This window comes from Narcine bancroftii, chromosome 9, assembly GCF_036971445.1.
Source record: "Narcine bancroftii isolate sNarBan1 chromosome 9, sNarBan1.hap1, whole genome shotgun sequence".
Taxonomy (NCBI): Eukaryota; Metazoa; Chordata; class Chondrichthyes; order Torpediniformes; family Narcinidae; genus Narcine; species Narcine bancroftii.
This window is the reverse complement of record NC_091477.1, coordinates 103636314-103663119: the sequence shown is the minus strand read 5'-3', so window position 1 is coordinate 103663119 and position 26806 is coordinate 103636314. Positions and strand designations below refer to the sequence as shown.

Below are 26806 nucleotides of genomic sequence, written 5' to 3'. Positions count from 1 at the left end.
AGATCAACATTCCATTTACCTTCTTGATATCTGCATCTGCAAACCAACCTTTTGTGATTCATGCACAAGCACTCCCAAGCCTATCTGCATGTCAGCATGCTGCATTTGCTTGCCATTTAATTAATATTCTGATCTTCCATTCTTCCTTCCAAAGTAGATAACCTCACATTTGCCAACATTGTACGCCATCTACCCACTCAATTAACCTATCTGTTTTCTCTCTGCAGACTTTCCATATCCTCTGCACAATTTGCTTTTTCACTCAATTTAGTGTCATCAGCAAACTTGTATCACTACACTCTGTCCCTTCTTCCAGATCGTTTATGTATACTGTGAACAGTTGCAGGCCCAGCACCAACTCCTGCAGCACCCTGCTCACCACCAGTTGCCAACCAGAAAGACACCTCTGTACCCCAACTCTCTGCTTTCTATTGGTTAACCAATGCTCTATCCATGCTAATATATCACCCCCAATTCCATGCATCCTTATCTTCTGTACAAGTCTTTTATGCGGCACCTTCTCAGATGCCTTCTGAAAATCTAGGTAAACAACATACACCTGCTTCCCTCTATCTACTGCGCTCATTATATCCTCAAAGAACTCCAGTAAATGGGAGGAGTCACGTGATGGAGTAGTGGCCGGTCAGGAAAACCAGCCCTCTCCAGAAAAATAGGAAAAAAATTAGGAAAGTTAGGACAGACAGTTGACAGGGCATGAATTGAAATGTGCTTACTTTAATGTGTGAACTATTAAAGATTAAGGATAATGAACTTAGAGCTTGGATTTATACATGGAATTACGATGTTGTGGCCATTACAGGGACTTCGCTGTTGCAAGGACAGGATAGGCTGCTTGATATTCTGGGCTTCAGATGTTCCAGAAGGGGGGTGAAAAAGACTAGGTGAGGGGTTGGGAGTGGTAGCATTGCTAATCAAGGATAGTATCACAGCTGCAGAAAGGGACAATGTCATGGAGGAACATCTACTGAGTCAGTATGGGTGAGTCACCAATGGAAAGGGAGTAATTATTCTTTTGGGAGCATCTATCAGGCCACAAATAGCTGCCAAAACACTGAGGACTAGATAATTAGGCAGATTTTGAAAAGTTACATAAATAACAAGGTTGTTGTCATGCATGACTTCAGTTTCCCAAATATTAATTGACACCTCCTTAGTGCAAAAAGTTTAGATAGGGCAGAATTTGTTGTGTTAATCCAGGCACAGTATGTGGACAAGCCAACTAGAGGATTTAGGGCTAGGTAATGAACCTGGCCAAGTGACAAACCTCTCGATGGGCAAGCATTTTGGAGATAGTGACCAGAACCCCTGACCTTTATATAGGAGCCAACGATATGGGAATGTATTTAAATAGGAGAAGGCTAATTATGATGGTATTGGGCAGGAACCTGGGACTGGAGCATGTTAACCATAACCATATAACCATTGAGGTTAAGAAAAGGGCAGTGGTGAAGCTTCTGAAAAATATATAATCAATTAAACCCCAGGGCCAGACAGAATATATCCTAGGTTACTCTGGGAAGCAAGGGAAAAGATTGCTGGGGCATTGACTATTATATTTCCATCATCCCTGGCCAAAGGAGTGGTACGTGAGGAAATGGTAACATGAATAATTCTTGGAATTAATAGTGCATCTTATGTCAGTCATGGGCAAACTATTGGAAAGGATTCTTAAGGACAGTATTTACCAGCATTTGGAGAAGAAGCATTGTCTTATTCTTGATAGTCAACCTAATGTTTTTTTTAAAGTAAGGTGTTTGACATTATTCCCCATGCTAGGCTAGTCTAGAAAGTCATTAGACATGGGATCTATGGAAACTTGACTGTGAATTTGGAATTGGCTTGACCACATAAAGCAGACAGTGGAAGTGTATGGAGCATATTCTGCCTGGAGATTAGTGAATAGTGGTGTTCTGCATGAATCTATTCTGGAACCCCTGCTGATGCACAAGTTGAGGGCTCCCACCCCCATTTGGACTCTGCTAAGGTTAATGGGCCCTTTTCCTTTAAAGCCATCAAGTTTAGTTCATTTCTTCCCTACATCTCTCCCACTGAATGCATAAAAAAGATAATTTTTATTTCAGTCATGGCCCCCATTAAGAAGGTTATCATAGGTTACAATGGGGTATAGACAGGATGCAGGTTGGTGGTGAAGTGACTTATGGTGTTCAATCCAGAGAAGTGTGAAGTGTTACTCTTTGGAAGATTGAATCTGGAGGCTGAATACAAGGTTTCAGGATTCTTAGCAGTGTATAGGAATAGAGAAATCTTGGGGTTCCTCAAGGTTGCCACACAAGTTGATAAGATGTTGTATGGTGTGCTGGCCTTCATTAGTCAGAGAATTGAGTTCAAGAGCTGCAAGGTAATGTTGCAACTCAACAAAATTCTGGTTTGGCAACGCTTAGAGTATTGTCACACAGAAATGCAAGAGGAACTTATTGTCCATAGAAAGTAAAGATGTATTACTGATGTTTCAGTATGCAAGCAGATTTTCATGTTTAACTTAGAGTATTATGTTCCGTTCTGGTCACCTCATTACAGCAAGGATGTGGAAATTTTAGAGAGGGCGCAGTGGAGATTTACCAGGGTTCTGCTTGAATTGGAGAAAAGTTGATAGAGCTAGGGTTTTTCTCTTTGGAATGACAAAGAATAAGAGCAAACTTAATAAAAATGTATAAGATTGAGACAGAGATAGGATGGACAGCCAGCCCCTTTTACCCAGGACAGGAGTGGCTAATAGCAGAGAACATCCATTTAAAGTGGGTGGAGGAAAGTTTTGGAGAGATGTCAAAGGTAGTTTTTATTTACACAGTGAAGGATGTCTGGAATGTTTTGTCAGGAGTGGTGGTGGAGGCTGGTACAATGGGAATATTTAAAAGACTCTTAGGTAGGAAGATGCATACAAGAAAAATGGAAGAATGTGGGCTGTGATGGGGGGAAGGGTTAGATTGATTGTAATGTATGTTTATATAGGTTTGCCCAATATCATGGGATGGAGGGCCTGTACTGTGCTGACCTATGATCTAGTAGTAACTATTTTGAATTTCCAGCTATTAATTTTGAATTCTCCTTCAAATCAAAACAGTTTTTTTCTATAAAACAAGAGCTTATTTAATAATTAGACATTTTTCCTTGGTGCTCCGTTTTGAAAGCAGCAGGAAATGCATGTTTCTCGCATTTTATGAAATAATACGCAAAGTAGAAATGTAATAATTACACCAAAACTATTTTTGATTGTGCCTCGATGGTATTTAATTTGTTCAGAATGTTGTCAAGGATGGTCCTTATGAAGAATTATTAATTAGAACTTCCACTTCTGGCTCTTCATTGAACTGATACTTCGTTTGCATTGGAACTTATTTTTAAGCTTTGGATCTCCTACAATATTTTATCCTACCTAGCTGGTGGTTTTGATATTGTTCATCCCAGTAACCTTTATCTTTTTTTCTTTCCCTTTTCTACTGCTGCATATGAAAATTAGCTGGGAGTAGAGACGCATTACTGGACCTGGATAAACCACTTTGTTATGTGGGGTTCAATAATTTTTTATTTTGTTTTCTCTTTGATTTATGGAGCTGCACTTTGGTAAGTGTGTTTTTTTTTCATTGTTAATTAGAATTTTATGTTCGCTGGTGAAATCAAAGAATGTGAAACCAAATAATCAAAAAGTGTCACAAATCTAAAACTTTCATGAATCTGATGCTGAAAGTCTAAAATAAACTCATAAAATATTGGAAATACTTGCCATTCAGGCACCATCTTGCTGATAATGAGCTTTTTGTCATACACAGGTAGAATGTACATATGTACTGAAATTTTTGTTTGCTGCTGCAAAATGAGTACATTTATACAAAAAAAATTACAATAGTATACGTTAAGTTACCCTAGTATAGAGGGAGACAATAAATCTAAAAGATAGATGAATATTCACAGTTAATGCAGGAGAAAAAGTCTATGGAAAGAAACAGTTAACATTTTGGGGTAAATATCCATTTTTAGAACTGGAAAAGAGAAAAAACATCAGTTTTAAATTGCACAGAGGGTAGACTATAAAGTTTTTAAAAGCTTTGCTTAAAATAATTATACGAATTAGATATACCTTTAGATCTGCAGAGCCAATCAAGTCAGATGCTACCTAACCTGAGTATTTTGCAGCATTTTATTGTTTTCATTTCATTTTTAAATTATCTTTTGGATTTTGTAGAAAAAATTATGGAATTAAAAACAATGAAGTAAAATAAACTTACAAATGTTCATAAATGGACAATAATGGTGTTACTCCAATATACTTAACCTTCAGACTCTGTGTCCCAGTTTCCTGGGACTGGTTTTATATCCAACCACTAGCTGGTTTGTACTGGTGTTCGTACTTTAGTTTACTCATGGACCCAGTCTGGAGTATATATTATGAAAGCTTAAAAATGGCCTGAGTCCAAAGGATTAAGGAAATCTGCAAGTTGATGTTCTACATATTATTTTACCAATGAGAGAGAGGGGTGGTGAGTTAATAATTGGCACAGATGGCATAAGGAAACCGTTGCTTTTGTTGGGTATTTTGTTTTCTGTCAATGTTAATTATTTCAGCCGTTTACAACAGTGCTTTCACATTCATGAAAAAAAATACCCTGAGGTGTCATATGGAACAGTGCTATAATTTTGGCCCTTTTTGAGGATGACTGATTGAAGGGGGTGAAAAGAGCACATTGCACCAGGAAATGCTCTTTAGAAATTAGAGTGGTGTATATAAAAAAAAATCCTGTGTTTTTGTTGCATGCTACTCCAAAGAGAATGCTCTGTACTCTGTGTCCCCTTTATTATCCAAAGTCTCACCTAAATTGAAAAAAAATCATCATACAGTAAAATCCCTGTTATCCGGAATTCAAACAACCGGCAAAAAAATCGCAGGAAATAAATAGGTAAAAAATATTAAAGTTTAAAATTGGTGTGCCCCCAGTGGTCATTTCACCAGTCACACAACACAAAATCTCAAGCAACTGGAAAATTCACTTATCCGGCATCTACCAATCCCCATAGCTGCTGGATTCTGGGGATTTACTGTACTCTATAAAATTTAATTATTGTGCATAAACATTATGATGTGTACAACCCTTAAGATTTTATGGTTGCAATACACAAAGATGCTGCAGAAACTCCAGCACTTTTGTGTATTGCACTCAACCCCAGCATCTGCAGACTTTCTTGTTTAACTAAAGATGTTAATGTGTTGCCTTTTAGCTAAATGCATTTTTATTTCCATTTGGGAGCCTGCTGTAACTCTTGTTTATGCTCTGAAAAATGCTTTGAATCTTTGATTACTTCACAATGGCAGCATGGTTGGCATAGCGGTTAGTGCAATGCCTTTACAGTGCCAGCATTTTGGACTAGACCGGGTTTGGAGTCCCTCACTGTACCTTCTCCCCATGTCTACGTGGGTTTTCTCTGGGGGCTCTGGTTTCCTCCCAGCATTCAAAATATACTGGGGGTGTAAGTTAATGGGGTTTAAATTGGGCGGCATGGGCTTGTGGGCCAAAATGGCCTGTTACCGTGCTGTATGTCTAAATTTTAAAAAAATTTAAAAATTAATGAACAGTCAAGTTTTCAGAATAGTAGCAGACAACAAACCAGAATTAATAAGCTACCAATTATTAACTAACATCTAAAGTATTTTGTACACAACAATGTTCCATGGGGTTAGAGATTTCCTCATATTTATTCCTTCCTCAGTCAAGAAACTTCTCCTCATCTTGCTCCTAAATAGACAATACTATAGCTGTAGAGTCTTGAATTAGTAACTCCTAACATTTACTCTGTCAGTAAAATTCTCGTAAATTTTGGCAAGTATAGGCTCATGCCAATTTCTGTTTATACTTTATAATCGGCACAATTTTCTGTGGGACCTTGCTTCGCATTATCAGCAAGTTTTCACCCATCACATTTGGTTATTTCCTCCATTTCATAACTGTTGATTGTAAACCACTGAGGATCCAGTGTTGTGGCAATCAAATTTGCACTATTAAAATGAACCAAACTCCACTTCCCATTACTACATTGGCATGTCTGTCCATGGCAGATGCAAATTGGAGGAACAGCACATTGTAGTCTGTCTTAGTGATCTCCAACTTGATGGCATAAATATTGACCTTCATTTTCAGTAACCCCTCCCCCCATTGCTTTTTTCAAATCCCCCCTCCCCCACTTTCCATTATCTCGTTAGCCCCAATCCGCCATCTTTCTCCTCCCTGCCCATCACCCACACCATCCTCCAGCTCAGAACCCTTTCCCTTCTTCCCCCTGATCAGATTTAATTTTCCTCAGACCTCGGCCTCTTCTATCACCTCCGAGCTTCTCTTGTTTTCCACAACCCCCACCCCCACCCCCACTACCTGTATCCACATCACCTGCCAATCAGTGCTTCTCCCTCTTTCTCTCCCCCTCCACCTCTCCTCCCAACCCTTTTATTTCTTGCTATTCCTGATTACGAGTTTTGGCCCAAAGTGTTTACTATTGCCTTCCACAGATGCTCTCAGAGTTCCTTCAGCAATTTTTGTGCTGCTTTTTATTCCTTATACAGTTTTGTCCTTTAATCAGTTCTTAAATCTAAATCTTTTACTCCCAACCCTGAGAATGCTTCTAACCTTTGTTCTATCACCTATTGATTCAGATATGCGATATTTGTAATTATCTCTCATCTTGCTTAGTTATAGCCACAAAAAATATTTTTAATTGAACACTTCTCTTGAACTCGAGTTGTTTGAGATTTTAATGAGTGTTGTGATACCACATTTAAAAGAGATTTCACGTGAGCTTTAATTGTAAAGTTAATCTGAACAGTGCTTCTGGATTGCTACCGGCCAGTCCACAGGTACTACTCCAGAATGCATGGAATTTTGAAAAACTGCCACCAATACACATTGACTGCAGTGACTTCAGTCTTCAGAACCCTAAAAAATTAACCAAACGATCCAGCAACTTTTTTTAATTGCAAATATATTTTTGGTATTTTTATTGCAAATGTTATTTATGTTTTGTGCTCTTATTTGAACCATTTGGATGCCCACATTCTCTCACACCTTCTCATTTTCCACCTTCTACCCGTTTCCCACATTTTCCCCTTGTACCTTGGTGAAGGGCTCAAGTATGAAACATTGGTCATATATCTTTATCTTTGCTACATAAAGTACACTGTTTGACCAGCTGAGTTACTCCAGCTGAGTTACTCCAGCATTGTATTTTATACACACCTTTATTATTGCCTCTGTGAAGAGCAAAATAATTTAACCTGAGCATTCCTTACCCTCCATTATAACTCTTCTTATCTCTATCTTTTACCTTCATTAATACTCCTTTAGATTTTCCTAATTTTTTAATATATATTGGAAAAGATAGTATGAGAATTTTTTTTCTTGAGTTCAAAATGGGACCTGTGGTACTGTGGGCCTTTCAAATCCTGTCCATTATTAAAGTGGGTTTAGATATTTGGGTGTATCACATTGGAGAGGCTTTAAATAAGTTATAGACTGTGCTTCAAGAGTTAGTTCAAGAACTATGCAGCAAAATGTGCATATTTGTTTTATTTGTCTCCACTTTCTTTATAGGCCATTTTTGCAGTTACAAAGCATGTATGCAGTCTTCAGTCATTTATTATCCAGTGCTTCAGTCTGGCTTGGCATTATTGTCATAGTCATTACTTGTTTGTTCCCTGATGTCCTCAGAAAAGTATTCTGGAGACATACACGGCCTACTTTGGCACAAAGATCACAGGTAGGTCCTACTTTAGTAACAATGGCATATCTTTGCTGTATTGTAATTAAAATTGACTTCATTTTTTTTAACACAGGTGACTGGTAAAAGTAATACATTTGCCATAAGCCAGTGGTTCTCAACCTTTTTCTTTCTACTCACCTATCACTAAGTATTCCTTATACCATTAGGTGCTCTGTGATGAGTAAGGGATTGCTTAAGGTGATAGGTGTGTGGAAAGAAAAAGTTTGAAACCCACTGTTTTAATCATGCCTAATTGTCTCATTATGTGGGCAACTTCATGACTCCAAAGGAAATGGGCCATTGACAATTTTTTGCAAACAAAATATTTCAGTAACAACTGGGTCTAGTGCAGTGATTCTCAACCTTCCCTTCCCACTCACGTACCACCTTAAGCAATCCCTTACTAATCACAGAGCACCGATGGCATAGGGTTTACTTAAAAGGTTTATGTGAGTGGAAAGAAAAAGGTTGAGAACCACTGCACTAAGCCTTGCTCACTTAAAGAAATTATAACTTTATTGTAGTGATAGCTTGCAGTTCATATTGGATAGTATGTAGTAATAGCTGAATGCAAGCATTAAGAGGTTGATACTGTAGCTAATCTGCATTGAATCTGTGTGCTAAATGAAGAGAAAAGATTTAGTCCAGGTTATTTTGACGTTTCACTACATGCACGTAGATTTGTTCTCTCAATGTAAATGCTAATTTATAATTTAGATAATACACATGTTGGGTCCTTGCAACTACCCAGGATAATAATATAGGAAGTTTTATTTTTTTTAAAAAAAAAAGCAGTTGAGCAAGTAAGTTCTAGAAGGATTCTAAGTAAATCTTTGGTTTTGTCCAGTGGTGCAATAAGTGTTTGAAGAGTTGCAGAAAGATGTACATGTGTAATGTGCCATGATATTTTGATCACCTATTTATTCAACCTATTACTTTACGATATTAATAACTTACCAACTATCTGATCTTGTTTTGTATTAATATTTATACACATCTTGTCTATTACAGAAATAATTGACTTGATGTTTACCTAACTGAGAACATGTTTAATGATGGCAATGGTTTTCTTATAATAGAATTGAAACACTGCTTCTTAGATTTTGGTTTATGAAAAGATCTGGTTAGTCATATAATATGACTCTTGATTCTGGCTACCTTTGCATGTTATTTATGTAGCTGTTAAAACAGAATATATAAGTATTTGCAGATTTAACCTATGAACTGATTCTTTAAAAATATGAATGGTCCACATCACACGTTTTCCCGGAACTTAAAAGTAAATGGAATATCCTGGAAAATTTTGCAATCATTTGATATGGATACTGGTTATATGTGTGCTAGGCAACTTTGTTAACTTGGTCTTGGTTACATTGTGACTAATAAAACACGCAGAAATGCTGGAGGAGCTCAGCCAGTCTTTGCAGATTCTGTGTAAAACTCACACACGAGTGCTGGAGTAATTTTGCTTTGTGTTGGATCAATAGTCAACCTAAGGGAGATCTGATGTTTGGCATTGGATGGACGTATACTTTTCTGCAGAACTGAAATTACTTGGTATGTCCAGGAAGGCTGAATTTGAAATTTTGTGATCTGTGTATCTATACCAGCCAGCTACTGGGTTAAATAATAGATTTCTGCTAAGAATCGGCATCTAGAAATGGAAATTACTTTCAGATGGGTGAAATGGTGCAGCTGATTGGATAAGTTTTTGCCTATGGAAACGTGCGATATCCGGGGAAATAGTTTTATTTAAATTGATACTTATACATTCTTAGGTTTTCCAGAATAATCTTTGAAATGGTTCACATAGGAGACTCCAATTAATAATACTGAATGGCTGTTTCTATAAAGCTTCATAAAAATTGCATTTGTATGACTTTGTTAAGATAAAATCATTATGTGCTTTATTTATGCTGAGCATTTTCCTATACTTAATGTTTCACAGTCAGAATAGTTAAAAGTATCTTAATTTTAATTAGATATTTTAATCGCCTATGTGTTGCAGCACACAAGCGCTGACATCATGGGGCTTCCCCTGTTTGGCCATTTGCCTTTCTACACCGCAAGGATAGGGTGTCTGGGAAAATATCCAAAAGTAGGGCCGCGGGCCTGTTTAAAATTCCCAGGTTGATCTTTTCACACTGCTAGTTCACAGGAAGGTTCCCTGGAAAATTTCCCAAGAATCTTCATTTTATATTGTGGTGTGAAAAGACCTAATGAGGCTGATGGTTGTTCCAGGCTATAGTTAATAAAAGCCTAATAATTTCACAACTTCAGTCTTTTGCGATTATTGATGGTACATCACTGGGTAATGAATAAAATCTAGAATCCAGCCTCTTCTTACATGCTGAGGAAATCTAAAAGTGACATTCCATCATGGAACTAAAATCTATTGTGGGATGCTTACCCTCTTGAAAACTCCGCTGTCATAATTTGTGTCTGGTAACTTCATGCAATACTTAGAAGTTGTTACCACCATTTCGGAATGCATGACACGCAAGTGCATGGAACCCAGTGGGATTGCACTGTGATTGACGTAGATGTTATACATGGAAGTAGATAATAATTGAAGAGTAGATTTTTAAGGATCAACCTTAATCTGAGCTACTATTGATAAATCTGATTTGGCACTTTACCAGTATACAGATGTAGTGTGCTACCTTTTATTGTTAAATGACCATTCTCCACGTATCTCCCACCTCCCACTCTACTTTCTCCACTCATCCTATTGCTTCTGAAATCAACATTACCTGACAAATATGCCACTTCTCAAGCTGCCATTCATCTCCTGTCTGGACCTGACCACCTCTGAGTACATCATCTCAGCAATTTACAGTTTCCAAAATGTCATGAGATTGTAAAGGAAAAGCTTTTCAATGTTTTCTTGCAAAAACCTTGTTCTACCATGTTTGACAGCTTTACCCTGACCCCTGTATGGATTCCATTCCTTTCTCACAATTGTTCTGTTTCACACCTGCTCCTTCGACAAGGTTTTACATGCCATGTCAGCCGAGATATCCTCTTTCTTCAAATAACAGTCTCCCCTCTGCTTCCATCAACGGCCTTCACCCGCACATCCTCCATATCCTGCACATCTGCCCTGGCCCCCTCCGCCTCCTTGGGTAACAAGGGCAGGATTCCTCATCCTCACCTACCACCCCACTAGCCTCCACAAACCACATATCATCCTCTGCCATTTTCGCCATCTGCTACGTGATCCCACTCTCTGCCTTGCACAGGGACTGCTCCCTTTGTCCACTCCTTCCTTCCCATGAATTGCTCCCTTAGCACCTATTCCTGTGACTGCAGGAAGTGCTACACTTGCGCCCACACCTCCATCCCTAATCACCATTCGGGGCCTCAAACAGTCCTTCAAAGTGAAGCAACACTTTACTTATGAATCTCCGGGGTCATCTACTGCATCCGGAGATCTCGTTGTGGTCTCCTGTATGAGAGACTGGGCACAAACTGGCAGATTGCTTCATTCAGCACCTTGGCTCTGCCCTGCTTCAATAGTGGGGATTTCCAACGCATTTCATTTCCCCACTCTATTCCCATGCTGGCATGTCTGTCTATGGCTCATTCATTGCCAGATTAAGACCACCCACAAATTGGAGAAAAAACTCCTAATATTTTGTCTGGGCACCCTCCAATCAGATGGCATTAATATCAACCTCCCATTTTCATAAGCCCCCCTCCACCCTCTTTCTCTCTCTTTTTCTCTAGCTCTGATTCTAGTTGTGTTTTCTGTCTCCTTTCCTCCACCTCTACATTCCCCAAACATTTCTCATCTTTCCTCTCCATATCCCATCCATGTCCAATTATCACCCTTCACCTGTTGATCTGTGCTCCTCCCCCTGCTCTTTCTTTCCTTCTCCCCAGCCTTTTAATTCAGGCACTACTCGTACTTTGAAGAAGGGCTCAGGCCTGAAACATCGGTTATATATCTGTACCTCCTATGGATGCTGTGAGACCTGGGAGTTCCTCCAGCATGTTTTTTCTACCATGGCTGACACGTAGAGCATCAAAACTGAGCCACCTTCCAGAAATAATCGAAAACAGTCCCAGAGCTGAATTCAGTTTTAGTTTGTACACAATCAGCACTTTACAGAATTTTGCAAACTACAAAAATAGCTTCTTCCCCCCGCCATCAGATTTCTGAATGGACGATGAACCACAGACACGACCTCATTTTCTCTTTTGCACTAATTTATTTTTAAAATGTAATTTATAGCAATATTTTCACTTGTAATGCTATCACAAATCAACAAATTTTGTGACAATAAATTCTGATTCTTCCTTTCATATAAGGATTCATGAACCAAGTCCTTCATTGTGGCTGTGCTATTTGATGAGGTGTGTAGGACAATATATGGAGTGCTGGTCTTCTTTGGACCTGCAAGAAAATAAAGGAGGATGAATTTCATTTGGCTTTGTTCTAGGTAAACTTTGAGACAATAATCAGAGCAAATTTAATTAATATTTTGAAATAGTTGGACATATGAATGAAAATCACCATGGATTTGTTGAAGACAAATCATGTTTGATTAAGTTAATTGAGTGGTGGAGGTATTGTGCAAATAATGTTTTGAATATGCACTTTCAAATGCATTTGCCAAAAGTATTGTATAATAAACTTGATAGCAAAGATAAAATAAAAGGGATTAAAGAGGTAATAGCATGGAGGATCTGAATTCACAAAGCAGCAGGCTCCAGATTATAGGGTTGATTTGTTTTAAAGAATGGATGAACTTGTTGGACAAGAATTTGCTGGGTAATATCAATTATTCCACATCAGATTACTGATATAACTCCATTTAACTGCTACCCAGGTTTGGAATTCCCACATGAATGCTGAAATCTGGAACTTGAAACCTACACTGTGGTTTTTCTCCTTTTTCCACAGAGTTGCTTGATGAGTTGAGTAGTGCACTTACTGCAATTTGCTAGCACTTCATTTGGTGAATTTGCCACTGAACAGGTGTCAAATTCAACCTAGTGCATAAAAACTGTGAGCATATTCATTCCATTAGAAGGAAATGGATGTGATTTTTTTAAAAATTCAATTCAATGCAAGAATTGTTTTAATGGTTTTAAATTAAGCAATGTTAATCATTTTCATTGATTTTAAAATTGCTTTCAAGATGTCAAGGAACAGTGAAAAGCAGTTAAAGTCCTTGGATCTGATGAATGATGATGTCTGTGCTTAACTAGCTATCAGTTTTTTAAAAAATTATTTTGAATATGCCTACCCTGTCATCATTTAGCAGTGCCCTATTGATTCCTGTTTGAGACTTGCATGTTGTAGCAATGGCTTGCTTCTGATGGACAGTAAAATTTTGAATTCACACCAGACTCAGTGATTTGAATTCAGTGATGAAAGTGAATTCCATAACTAAGGAATTGGATACATTTGTAATAGGAGAAATGTTTTGGATCCATTCAAAGAGATTGAATGGGGCTATTTAAATAACCTTTCTAAGGAATTGGCATGAATTTTGAATAATACATAATACAGGTACACAGTCCTTTATCCGGACATCTAAAATCTGGAAAGCTGCAAAAACCGGCATTTTGTTCCTGGTACTGGTACAGCGGAGGGAGAGAGACAGCAGCGTGACTAGGTTGGGTGGAGGGTGGACAACAGTGCATCTCGGGTGGGGAGAAAGACAGCAGCACGACTCAGGCGGGTGGAGAGAGACAGCAGGGCGACTCGAGCGGGCGGGGGAAGAGAGATGGCAGCGTGACTCAGGCAAGTGGGGGGGTGGGGGAGAGACGGCAGCGCGACTCGGGTGGGCGAAGGGGAGAGAAATGCCAACGTGACTGGAAGGGGGTGGATACGGCAGCATAATTCGGGTGGGCTTAAATCTGGGGCAGCTGGCTTTTGTTCTGAAATCAGGAAAAATCAGAAATTCGGAACACACCGTTCCCCAAGGGTTTCTGATAAAGGATTGTGTACCTGTGTTTGCTAACGTGGCTCAAACGATGGCAAGAGATTTATTATTCTGCTGTTACCATGACTGCTTAAACAAAGCAGTGAAGCTGCTTTAAAAAAAAGTAAATCATTTGAAAGATGATTTAATCAACTGATCCTTTGACTTATGTAACTGGTTCAGAAATTAATTTGATGTGTTTTTGCATATCTAGAAGGCTCATGTTTTATGTACCCAGTTTAATATTGTCACATCAAGAATCAATTTGATTTTACTTTGTAAATGGAGCCCCTGTTCAGTTAATATGATTTCACTTCATTTGGGAGAATAATTGTTATTTGGCCATTAATTGGGACAGGAAAAAGTTACTTTGGAGCAGCCATTCTCAACAGGGAACATAATATTTTCATGTTTTTTTATGGAGTCAGTCAGAGAGAAATGTGGTAGAAACCATCTAAACTGGACTGCTTCAAAGGGAAGGGGGCCTGTAAACTTTGAGCAGAGTCTCAATGGGGCCAGAACTTTTTAAAAAAGGTTGAGAGTGGCTGATTTAAGGTAACCTTTCCTTCACAGTAAGTAAAATGCATGAATAACTCTTAGTTGTAGAATGCCCGGACCACCACCAGCAATTGTTACATTTTTAACTATGCTTGCACTATTAAAGCTTTGCAGCAGAGATTATAACTAGATCAACAAAATCATCTCTAATTCCAAAATCAGAAAAAGAAACCTACACGTGCTAGAAATCTAAAATTAAAACTAAAAGTGCTGGGAACACTCAGTGTTATGTCATAGACCAGCAACAATAGAAATTCACCAAGACAACTGTATCTTAAAACAATATTTTTTATTAATAATATATCTTGTATAACTCTAAATATCCCCAACTATGCGCAAGTTAAATTAAACTGTTACAGCTTAGACACAATTCTGAAAAGTCAAATTCAAAGTTCAGTCTTAGAAATCTTGTGTTGAAACTGAATCTTTAAACTTTATGGAGTAGATGAGGCACCGAGTCATCAGACTTCTCAAAGCTCGTGAATTCTTATCAAGTTGTTTTGGGAAAATATTCCTTCATATGCCTGCTGATTCGTCACAACATCCCCCTTTCTTGCATAGGGGTTATGAAGCTTGTGTCTTCTGCAGTGCTTTCAAAGACCCAGGCAAAGGTCAAATGAAGTAACCATCAAAATGGTCATGATCCAGATGCAAGAATGATCTTGCTTTCTTTACCCAGATATGAGTCATTCAGAAGTGTCCATTACATTGGCCACAGTAGCACTGCTCTCTTGAACCAGAGTGACACTTTTGAAGTGAAGCAATTCTTTAGTTCTGTCCTCTTCTGTCCCAAGAGTACTGTAATTCATTATAGTTTTTACCTGCAAGGAAGTGACAACCTTTGGTGCATACGGCAAGCAGTCGACAATCTATTCACCCAGTGACAATCCAATATAGGTGAAAATCAAGACATATTTCTGTTTTGACCAGTTAAGATCAGCCCTGTATAGTTCAGTGATTTAATCTTATTGTTTGAGGCAGTTTAACTGGTGTCTCAGCACATGGTGAACTACACCACAAAGTTGGTTTTGGAAGATGATTTAATGCCTGCACTAAAATAACATCTTAATATGAGATGGGTTGGTTTTTTTTTGTGGCCTTGGTAAAATGTACAAAAAATGTTATTTTTTTTAAACTTCTGTATTGTGTGTTCCACCCCTTTTCTGTTCCTCTATAGATGTGCATCAACAAAATTGCTTTAGGGGATGACAGGATCGCTCTACGGCCATTGACAAGGGCCAGGAATCAACTGAGCAAGATTAGGTAGAGTAGAAGTGACAGCTGCTCAGTAATATGCATGGCAGATGTTATTGCACTAACCAGTCCTAAGCAAAGAAGATAACTCATTAACATTGAGGGTTGGGTGGAGAAGCATACTTTGTCACCTGTATACATGATGATGGCTTAACAAGCAAAACTGCTCAAGAAATTTCCTGTTTCCCTGTTGAGAAAGTAAAATCATGCAGGAAACTTGTATAAAATTGTACAATTTAAGAATGTAGCCAGTTTGAATAATTCAGGTTTTATTTAAAATAAAACAATTACCACTGTTTCTTTTGGCATCTTTTGAAATCTCTTCTTTTAATTAAAGCATTCCAATATTATTTGTTTTTATAATGTATATTATTATTTGTAGGTTCTGAAAACATAACTTTTCTGCAAAATTTGAAGAGATTTTGATCTTTTCCCAACAATGTAATTTTAAATACATTTTAGATCAGGTAAATTTTTGGCAGAATTTCTAAATACAAATTCTATATTTTCAGAAAATAGCATTCAGGTTCTTAAATGCATATTTATTTGCGTTTTATATTTTAGAGAGTGTGCTTGATTGCCAGCAATAAAAAAAAAAAAATCATCTCTGGGCTGGCACTTCCTGTTAAATTACAGCATTCATTTTATAATTTTGCAAAATGAATCTGTTCACACTTCCTCCCTAAATTAAATATCATCAGCCCATTTTTACTCACTTTAACCAAGTATATTTTTGCCATAATGCCAACTTGTATATACCTCTTTTTGCCATCCTCCTGGTTTAAAGTGCACTGAATATTTGACACCTGCTCTTGAGTCAGTGGTGAAAATGAAAGTAGCATGCAAGTGACTAGGTAATAATTTTCACATGAGGGAATGTGAAGCCTCTTCACATTAATAATTGTTATTCTAATTGCAGCCAGTGGGTTCTAATTTGTCATGCATTTTTTATAATTGGGAGTGGTAGATCAGAATGATCCAGCATTTAAAAATGTGCCTTTTTTTCCAGGAGATTTGGTTATTCTTCCCATGGAAATGACTGCTTGCAGTTATAGAGATTGTATGTAGCTTATGAACACAATGTTTTGTGATTAAACTTGTACCTCTGATATTTCATCAGACAAGATTTTTAAGGGACTTGCATTTTTTGGAAGTCATAATGGTTTTATTCTTATTTTACAAGAGTGGAATATTATTGGAAACTTCCTTCACACATACTAAATCTTAGTGTGCATGCTTAATATGTCCGATATCAGCTGTGGCACCTTTTTCATTGCATGGGCCTAACCTGTTTTTGCTGAATGTCACTCCTCTTCAAATGCTTGTAGAATGGGACTATTAAATTGCACAATGCGACTGCTTGAGCTATTTTTTGTATTGTGTCATACACCTTGTCTTTATGTATTTCTGTTCTGATGGATGTATGCAAAAGGTTTATTCATGTATTAGTATTGGTTTTAAACTATAGTTGAAGAGTTTGTGCTTTCACCATGAGGACTATCTTAATCTTCGAGCCACTTGAGTTAGGTGTGCTCATTTTAGTTCAATTAGAAATTTGAGGTTTGAAAAGATTGGTAGTTATTTATTATTAAATTCTCATGAATTAAATACTTTTCATCCTACTTGTCATTATGCCCAACTAATGTATTAACATTTGTGTAGTAGTTTGATAGCTTGCTCCATGGTGACAATCATTTGGCAATGTCCTTTCAAAAATTTTAACTCATTCATTCATGCATTTTGGATTAATGTTTTTATGTAAAGACAGATTGTTAGATTTCCTACTCAATTTTTAATTGATTCTAAACTTGAATAGATTTTTAAGCTTTAGTTGTGTTTATTTTATATTTGTCCTGTCAGATTTTTAGTGCCATCAGTGTTAACAAATGCAGCCACCATAATCGACTGTTTCCTTTTTTTCTGTGATTTTTAACCTCTAGCCACATTTGAGTTTCTTCCCAGTGACTGGCTTTCACGTTGTCTAAGTTGGTAATATAAAACACAAATCAAACATGTATCAAGGGAGGAAAATCAAATCACGACTGGAATACTATTATGCACCTAATAGCAGTGAGATGCAATTCCCATGCCTTCTCTGATCACCCTTGGCATCAATCAGCTGTCAGGATCAAGAAATAGTTTGTAATTTAAGCCTTGACCAACCATCCTATATTTTACTTCTTGGCAACTCTAGGATATCAATTTTGCAGTTTTGAATAGAGGCAGCAACTTTCTCCTAAATTACTCTTTTATAATTGAGATCCTCATAAGATAGGATACAGTCTTGGTGCTTGAAGTGCAGAATTATGACTTGTTCAACTCATTTTTATCAAGGTCTGAAGTAATATATTTAGCTTTGAATGTTTGGCAGTATTATTTGGCAGAGGAACCTCAGAGCTTGCAACTGGTGAGAAGGCTCTTGAAGGATTTTGGAGGTTGGTTGCTACAATTTAAAAAAAAAAAAACAACTTTATTTTACAGGTTTACAATATTAAAAGACAGCATTTGGTCAATTGGAACTACCTCAATTTTTTCAGAGTACAGGGTACTGGAAAAGGATATTCTCAGAAACATGCTCCCTTGGCCTAGTTTAGGTTCCTTGTAGCCTTTATGATCATCATATGATTTCAGGGAATTGAAATCCAATGCATTATGATGTATTATTTTTTTGCTTTGTATCTGATGAAGGTCTTATAAGAATCTAAGTCAGGGGTGCTCTTAATGGTAGCCTAGCTAGGCATCATTTTCCCTATAGACACCTGCAGAGTTATCCTCATATCTCCATGAACACATCTAAAGTGGGAGAGCTGTACCACAGACAAACTCTATGATCATTTGATAGTAATGCTTGGAAGTTTAGCTAAAATCCAAGCCAGCCCCTTCTTGTGTCCTGTTCCATTTATTGGCATCACAGACCACCAGATATTCAGTTCAGAGGCATAGTCCAGTATCTAGAGTCACTTCTGGATCCCATGAATTTTGAAACATCAGGTCAATCATATCTAAGGGAGTCTATTGAGTGCTCCTGCATTGAATGTTTTGGAGGGTAATAAGAGCACAGTGTCATCAGAGAGTAGTTTGTATCATATCACTGTCAAAGGTGATTGACATACATGCTGCCAGATTGGTCTTGTAGCAGGAAGGTAAATCCTGTTCACCCCCAACCTTGCTGATCCATTAGTCAGAATTGCACAGGTATTGTAAGAGAGACGACTTGGTGATATTCCTGCTTTCATTCCCTCAACACTTGCATTTTGCTTGGTCCTGGAATGTACAGTGGAGAGTCAGAGAAAATTTGCATTTCCAAGTTGGGCATCCATGAAATTCTATAACCAGTAAATGGTTTTCCACCTCAAAATTTAATTTAATTTTGAACTGCCATATTCTACAGTCCAAGATTACCAACAAGATAGGTTACCAAGCCTACTCAATAAGGAATGTAGAAAAGCAGGGCAGGTGAACCCAAAACAGAGCTGCTTATCTGATGAAATTATCGTACATCCAGTTGCATGTGAATGGTAAAAGCATCATTATAATTATGTAGGTGGTGTTCTACCTCAACTTACGAATCATGAGGTGAATTATATAGCTGGATAGAGTCCTGGATGTGCAAAATATTAGTCTGAAGAATGTGTATCCTTCCTCATCTTTCCATTTCCATTTCAGCCCCCTATTGAGGTTTCTATCCTCATAGAAAATAATCTTATTTTCTTTTTACTTAAAAAGACATTGGATAGAGCTTAGCTGTGAGGCTTTTAAGCAGTCTAACTAAATTGTGAAGCCTTATCACCAAAACTAACTACACCACTGGCCAATCATATATGAAAAGAAAAACTAAGGTGATATATTGGGTCTGATTTGAAGAAGTAGAAAAACGTAACTTGAGATGAGGGGCAGGGATGAAGAGAGTGAAAGTTTTGCCCATTGTCTGATGAACAAGAGAAGATGGATTTTGCAGATTCATATCAAGGTTTTTTTTTGGGGGGGGTGGGTTCAGAGAGTGCTAAAGACTTACTAAGACCACTAATATGCCTTGAAGAGATAATGAGAGAAATAATTGGGGAAATAGTACTAGTTTAACTTTGTTTCCGAAAAATGGCTTTGCTTGTTTTTTTTTGGTTCAAATGTGCTTCTTTTTCCCACCATTCTAAGTTCCTCACAGTCTTTGACCATCAGATCAAATTGAATATTAATCCTTTGGTCCCAAGTTTTCAGTGACTGAGGACAAGGTTGAACAAATGTTGCCTAATGTTCAGCTCCTTGAGTATCAGCAACTGTATCGTATCCAGTTCAGCAACTATTCTGCACAGGTAAATGAGAATTCATAAACTATAGGTAAATGAGAATTCATAAACTATAAGAGCTGAAAAACAAATAAAAACACAAAAGGCAGATGAGCTCAAAGTGTGGATTGGCATGTGGAATTATTCTATTGTGGCCATTAGTGAAACTTGGTTGCAGGAGGGGCAGGACTGACGACTCAATGTTCTGGGCTTCCATTGCTTCAGATGCGATAAAACGGGGAGAGGGTTGAAAGGAGGTGGAGTGGCTCGTTAGAGAAAATATCACAACTGTGCTCAAGCAGAACAGGCCAGAGGGCTCGTCTATACCGAGGCTACATGGGTGGGGAACAGGAAAGGAATGACTCATGGGATTGTATTATTAATCACCCAATAGTCATTGAGAATTTGAGGAACAATCTGTAGAGAACTTGCAGACAGTTGTAGGAAATACAAGTTTGTAATAGTTGGAGATTTTAACTTTTCACTTATTGAATGGGATTCCCATTACTATAAAAGGGCTGGATGGCTTGAAATTTGTCAAATGTGTTCAAGAAAGTTTTCTATGCATAGAGGTACCAACTAGAGAGAGTGCAATACTGGATCTCCTATTAGGGAATGAGACAGGACAGATGACAAAAGTATGTATAGGGAACATTTTGGGTCCAATGATCATAATGTCCTTAGTTTTAAGTTAATTATGGAGAAAGATAGGTTTGGACCTTGGGGTGAAGATTCTAAATTGGAGAAAGGCTAATTTTGAGGAAATGAGAAAGGATCTAGAATGCATGGATTGGGGAAGGGTATGTGAAGTGAGTGTAAGATCTTCAAAGGTGAAATTTTGAGAGTACAGAGTTAGTAAGTTCTTGTCAGGATTAGAGGCAAAGTTAGCAGGCATAGGGAAACCTTGGTTTTTGAGTGACATTGGGTATCAGATTCAGAAAAGAGGTGTATAGCAGGTTTTGGCCACGTTAGTAAATGAGTTACTTGAGTAATATAAAGATCCAAGAAAAACTTCAAGAAAGAAATCAGGAGGCTAAAAGAAGGCATGAGGTGGTTTTGGCAGACAATGTGAAGGAAAATCCTAAGAGTTTCTATAGGTGTATTAAGAAAAAATGAATAGTAAGGAACAAAATTGGTCCCGTAGAAGATCAGAGTGGTCAGATTTTTTATGGAGCCAAAAGAGATGGGGAGATCTTAATTTTTTTTGCATCAGTATTCACAGGAAACTAGCACAGAGTCAAGGCAGTAAGGAAATCTGGAACCTATACAGATTAGAGGAGGAGGTGCCAGAGGATTGGAGGGTAACTACTGTTGTTTGGTTGTTTAAAAAAAGCTTCAAAAGTAACCCTGTAAATTATAGGCCGGTGAGCCTGACGTCAGTAGTTGGTAAATTATTGAAAGGTGTTCATGGCCGCTGGTGCAGACCCGTGGGGAATGAGGGAGCAGAGATGCCATGCTCCCATGGGGTCCATCCGCCCAGTCGACTGCGGATAGCTCCACATGGGCTTTGAATGGCCCATTAAGGGAGCTGATGGAAGTTTCGTTTGGAATCCCGTGACCGCGGGTCTGCGGCCAAGATGGTGGTGCCTATTAAATGGCAGCACCCAGCAGGGGCTGCAGACTCTGGGGATGCGGAAGACTGGATGCAGCGGGCTGCTGGAGACTTGCTGTCAGGAGACTCGTGCCAGGCTGGAGACTGACTCGAACTGGCTGCAGGGGTACCAGGTTTCGGAATAGTGATGAGAGGAGGGTGCTGAATGGTTCCTGATGGTCTCGGAAGTTTGGATCTGGAGCTTGGGTTGCCAATAGTTCGGACTGGACTTTGTGTGGCTGCGGGGGCTGTGGAAGAGCTGAAGGCGAATCTATGGATGCTTGGTGTCTCTGAGGGACTCTCTTGTGCTTCTCTCTCTGATTGTAAGAGATGCTTAGGCAATTCCTGCCAGTGGTGAATCTGTCTGCCTTACACCAGGCAAAAAAATTTCATGTAATATGACTCTGTTTTATTACTATGGTAATAAATTGAATCTTGAGGAGATCGATATATATGATTATTTTGATAGCCAGGGATTGATTAGGGATAGTCAACGTGGCTTTGTGCGTGGTGGGTCATGCTACTTGCAATGTTGATGAATGAAAGGCCATTGGATGTTGTCTACATAGACTTTAGTAAGGCCTTTGACAAGGTTAGTTAGGAAGGTTCAGATGCTCAGTATTCATGGTGAGGAAGTAAATTGGATTTGACATTAGCTGGTAGAACAGAGGGATCTGGAAATACAGATATATAATTCCCTGAAAGTAACATCACAGATGGAGTTATAAAGAGAGCTTTTGGCATACTGGCCTTCAGAAGTCAAAGTATTGAGTATAGGGGTTGGGACGTTATGATAAACTTGTACAAGACATTGGTGATGCCAAATATGGAGAATTAGTTGCAGTTTTGGTCACCTAACTACAGGAAGATACCAATACATTTGAAAAATTGCAGAGAAGATTTACCAGGATGTTGCCCTGTCTTCAGGAAGAGAGTTACAGGGAAAGGTTAAACTAGTTAATACTTTATTCCCTGGAGTGTAGAAGAATGAGGAGAGATTTTATAGGTGTATTTAAAATTGAGGGGGATAGAGTAAATGTAGGTTGGCTTTTTCAGATACGAGTAGGCGGGTGAGATACAAACCAGAGGGCATGGGTTAAGGGTGAAAGGGGAAAGATTTGGAGGGCACATAAGGAGGAACTTTACACAGAGTGGTGAGAGTGTGGAACAAGCTGCCAGCTGAAGTAGTAAATGCTGTCTCAATTTTTAATATTTAAGAAGAATTTGGGCAGGTTCATGGATGGGAGAGGTATGTAAGACTATGGACTGGGTTCAAGTCAGTGGAAACTGGCAGAAAAATGGTTCGGCACAGACTAGAAGGGCCAAAGGTGTCTGTTTCTGTGCTGCAATGTTCTATGGTTCTAAAATGCTGGAAAGGAAAAAATATTTTAGATTGGTTTCCCTTTGTCAGAAATATTGACAATACAGTTACCAATATTGAGTCTTTTTTAGTTTGTAGACTTGGTTTTATTTAATTGAATTTTAAATTCCCCACAAAGGTTCAAACTAGTGTCTGAATAAATTGCCCAGAAATCTCTCTGTCAAAGAGTCTCTGTCCTGAAGCATTCTCCATATGCTTACTCAACCAAAAGTTTGTGATTTTTTTTTTCTCTTCATTTATTTATTATTTAAGAAAAGGTTGGACAGGTATATGGATGAGAAGAAGATGGAGGGTTATGGGCATTGTGCAGGGAGGTGGGACTAGAAAGGGGTGTTTGGTTCGGTGCGGACTAGAAGGGCCTAATGGCCTGTTTCCGTGCTGTAATTGTTATGTTATGTTATTCCCAGGACAAAGGCATTAGTATTTGTGCCCATTCTTAACTTCCCTTCAGCTTCAGTTTGTTAACTGAAGGCAGTTAACAAATCAATCACATGGCTGGATCTGGAGTAACTTGTTGGGCAGGATGGTGAAGGGTGACAAACTTCCTTCTCTGAATGAGTTGAAAGGATTTTTGTAACAATGCAATTTTAAGTTCTCAAATTTGCATTTATTGAACTTTAAATTCCCCATTGTGAAGGTAGGATTCAAACTAGACTGGATAAATGATACTGAACTCCAGTAATTTAACTACTACATTGTACTTTGTTGTACTTTGTTGTACACAGCCCAAGGTTGTTTGCCAAGTTCATTCAATACCAATCTTTTTGGGGAAGAAAATAGTTTTTTTTTTAAATGCATGGATGCTCTTTACATGAACAACATAAATATTTCCCATTTTAATCAGGAAATTACACATTCAGAAATGTAATTTTATACCTTTGTTATTAGATTCATGTGTTAAGAGACCTTTCTGCTCCTTCTGTCCATGATATCTTTAGTCCTGACACTCTTGGCATTTTTATTCTGTAACAAGAGGACCAATGTGGACTCAGTTGAGGATGTGATGCTACTGAAAATCCGAACATTTCACTAGAGTTCTATTAAAATATTCTTACTCATGTCAAACATTGTATTGCAGACAAATATAATGGCCAATATGTGCACATTGCATTTGAATATAAGAATAGATCTTTTATGGTGTTTGTACAAGGCAGTATCTGATTTGGGCAACCGAGCAATTTTTTTTGTCCAGCTCAAAGTTGTGCTATTGAATCATTCAAATCTACCAAAAAGTAGGCAGAATGTACTTCATATATAAGTAGATTGTATTGGGTGCTAACTCAAAGTTGTGCTATTGAATCATTCAAATCTACCAAAAAGTGGGCAGAATGTACTTCATATACAAGTAGATTGTATTGGGCACTAACTCATGAAGTAATTGGGAGATTTGACCCATTTTATGAGCCATTGGTTTCTAATTTGTGTTAAAGCAAAACAAATCCAGCAAATAATGAAATCTAGTAAATGTTAAGCTCACTGAATTATATCATGGCATCCAGTGCCCAATATAAACATTCAAGACGACCTGAAAATTCAAATCAATTACATTTATTGAATGGGAACATTTCAGAATGAATTTTAAGGTTATTATAAAAACTGTAATCTGAATTTTCTAAATGTTTTGTTACCAGAATAAGGATTTATACTTTACATAGAACTTTTATCTTAGCTGAAAACACAAATTTTAGAAGAAAGCTCAACACAGGAAATAGTAAAAATATCACAAATAAGCCACAATGGTTACTGAGAAGATGATGTAACAACTTTAATGGATTCAAAGAAGGCCACCAATCTAGTCTGGAACCTCAATCCACAACTTGTCTTATACTGGGCCTCTGAGAAGAATGATCAAAACAACTGTATAGGTCCAGATTTATGAAAATTGTAAGGGGATTGAAGCTTTTTAATCTGGAGATTTAATCAACATATTTCTTTCCATTGAGAATGAGGTCTTTACCTCATGCCTTAGGTTAAAGGTGGAAAATAAAGTCAGTGGCAGTAAGATTTAATGATCAGTGACCCCTCTTGGACTTTGGTAGTTCTCAAGATTAAATAGCCTAATGATACTCATGCAGCCAGACTAGTTGGACAGATATTTCCATTGAAAAATTTTTATTCACCAATTGTATGTTTTATTGAAATTATTGTAAAGAGATGAAATGATTTATTTAAGATAAGCATTTCTGATAAAAGAATACGAGAAAATCATTACTAAATGGAGATTTTAAAACTTACAGAAAAATTTGGCTGAAAAGTTGTCTGCTAAGTGAGGTAATTTGGTGCTCTGTTGCTCAGGACTGTGCCAGTTTTATGGATCAACTTCTAAAAATACATTAGAATTCATTGATTAGGAGTGACTTAGAATCCCAAGCAATGGTATTGAGATCTGAATAAGATCATGATGAACTTTAACAAAAATTACTTTTCCTATCTTGGGTTCTCAATATGATCTAATATGCATGTTTTTGGGAGTACTTTATATGCATGAAAGAGCATTGGTAACTGGCAAGAAAGTTTTGAGTTGGCATGTGGGTCACCACAATGATCAATGTTTGACCCATGCCCATGACATCCATAATTGATGACTTGGGCGAAATATAGGCAGTTGTTTTTTTCAATAATACAAAACTGAATAGAAAAGCGGCCTTTGAAGAGGACACTGAATTTCCAATGCAATATAGCCAGGTTAGCTAAATAAACAAGAAATATCAAATATAAGGTAATAAAAATACAAGAATATTCTCTTAGGTTGCATGTCTCTCAAAAGGATAATGTAGATTTATTAAATGTTACTGTGCAAAAGAATCTGGATAACTTAATGCAGAAGATGAAGAAAATTAATGTGCAAGTATATTTGAAATTAAGAAATCAAATAGCATTTTTTAAAGAGACTGAAATACAAGGGTAAGGACATTTCTTTGCATCTGTAAGGATGAAAGTGGAAATCCCTGAATTGTGCAGTTTCTTCATGACCCTAGATATAGTGTTCCACTGGGAACTCCCAATACATTAGAATCATACATTATAGATACAGGCCCTTCAGCCCATAGTGTCTATGCCAGCCATACTACCTATCCTACTTGTCTGCATTAATTCTGGATACCTAGTTAATTTTAGTGTCTGTCCAAATGGCTCTTGCATGTACGCAAGGTTCTTTCCTTCACCGCCACCTCTGGTAGCTCATTCCATATGTCAAGTATTTTGTGTGAAAGATTTATCCCTCAGACCTCTTTCTCAATCAAACCAATGCTTTGCGAAACAGACGATTCTCTCTTTGCCTCTTATACCTTCATCATGTCTCTAGCCTATCCAATCTTCTTTGCCACTCAAGCCTTCCAGTTCAGGCAACATCTTTGACTATTTTCTGTACCCTCTCAAGCTTGATCACATCTTTCCTGTCATGTGGTGATTAGAGCTGCCATTGATACTCCCAGAATGATCTAACCAAAGCTTTACATGTCTGTATCATTGATTAAAGCATAATTTGGAGCAGGGCCTGTGATACCAAGGCGGCCAACTACAGTGACAAGAACAGCCTTGACTGCCATGCAAACTCTGCCCCCATCAGTCAGACCTATGCCTCATCAACTGTTTACAATGAACGTTTGCATTTATCATGGTCCGAATGCAGGATCTCAATCCCAAACTTTGATAATTCCTTTCCCTTTGCAGATAGTGCCTGATCCACTGAGATTCTACAGCAGTTTTTTTTTTCTCCCCCGGACTCCAGTCTCTTGTGTTCCTAAATATTTGTATTTATCTTTTTAAGTTCACCATAAATTTTTTAAATTATTTATGAAGATGTAAATATCACATGGTTATATTTTTAAAATTGTAAATATTTAAACAAATAGTTATAAATATTTTGTACCTTTCTCCTGCTAGCCATTTTCTGCCATTGATTTCATTTGGCACCCTACAAGTGTGTGTTGTTGCAGGTTCAGCAGGTGACCTCCAGTCTGAGAGCTGGGAAACCTGTTGGAGCTTGTACTGTTGTCTTGACCAGCTCCACAGTTAGAAG

At 37.8% G+C, this 26806-nt stretch overlaps 1 protein-coding gene across 9 annotated transcripts in view; it reads left to right on the top strand.

Moving 5' to 3' along the window:
* The window catches only part of atp11b (ATPase phospholipid transporting 11B), a 117230-nt gene that overhangs the window by 75588 nt on the left and 14836 nt on the right, over positions 1-26806 (top strand). For 6 of the 9 annotated variants that reach the window (XM_069897107.1, XM_069897103.1, XM_069897101.1 and 3 more), the window contains 2 exons: positions 3500-3603; positions 7614-7779. In XM_069897107.1, the coding sequence (XP_069753208.1) occupies positions 3500-3603; positions 7614-7779 (270 nt within the window). Of the gene's footprint in view, positions 1-3499; positions 3604-7613; positions 7780-15453; positions 15540-26806 lie in introns of all 9 variants that reach the window. The other 3 variants (XM_069897104.1, XM_069897106.1, XM_069897105.1) reach the window with 1 other exon arrangement.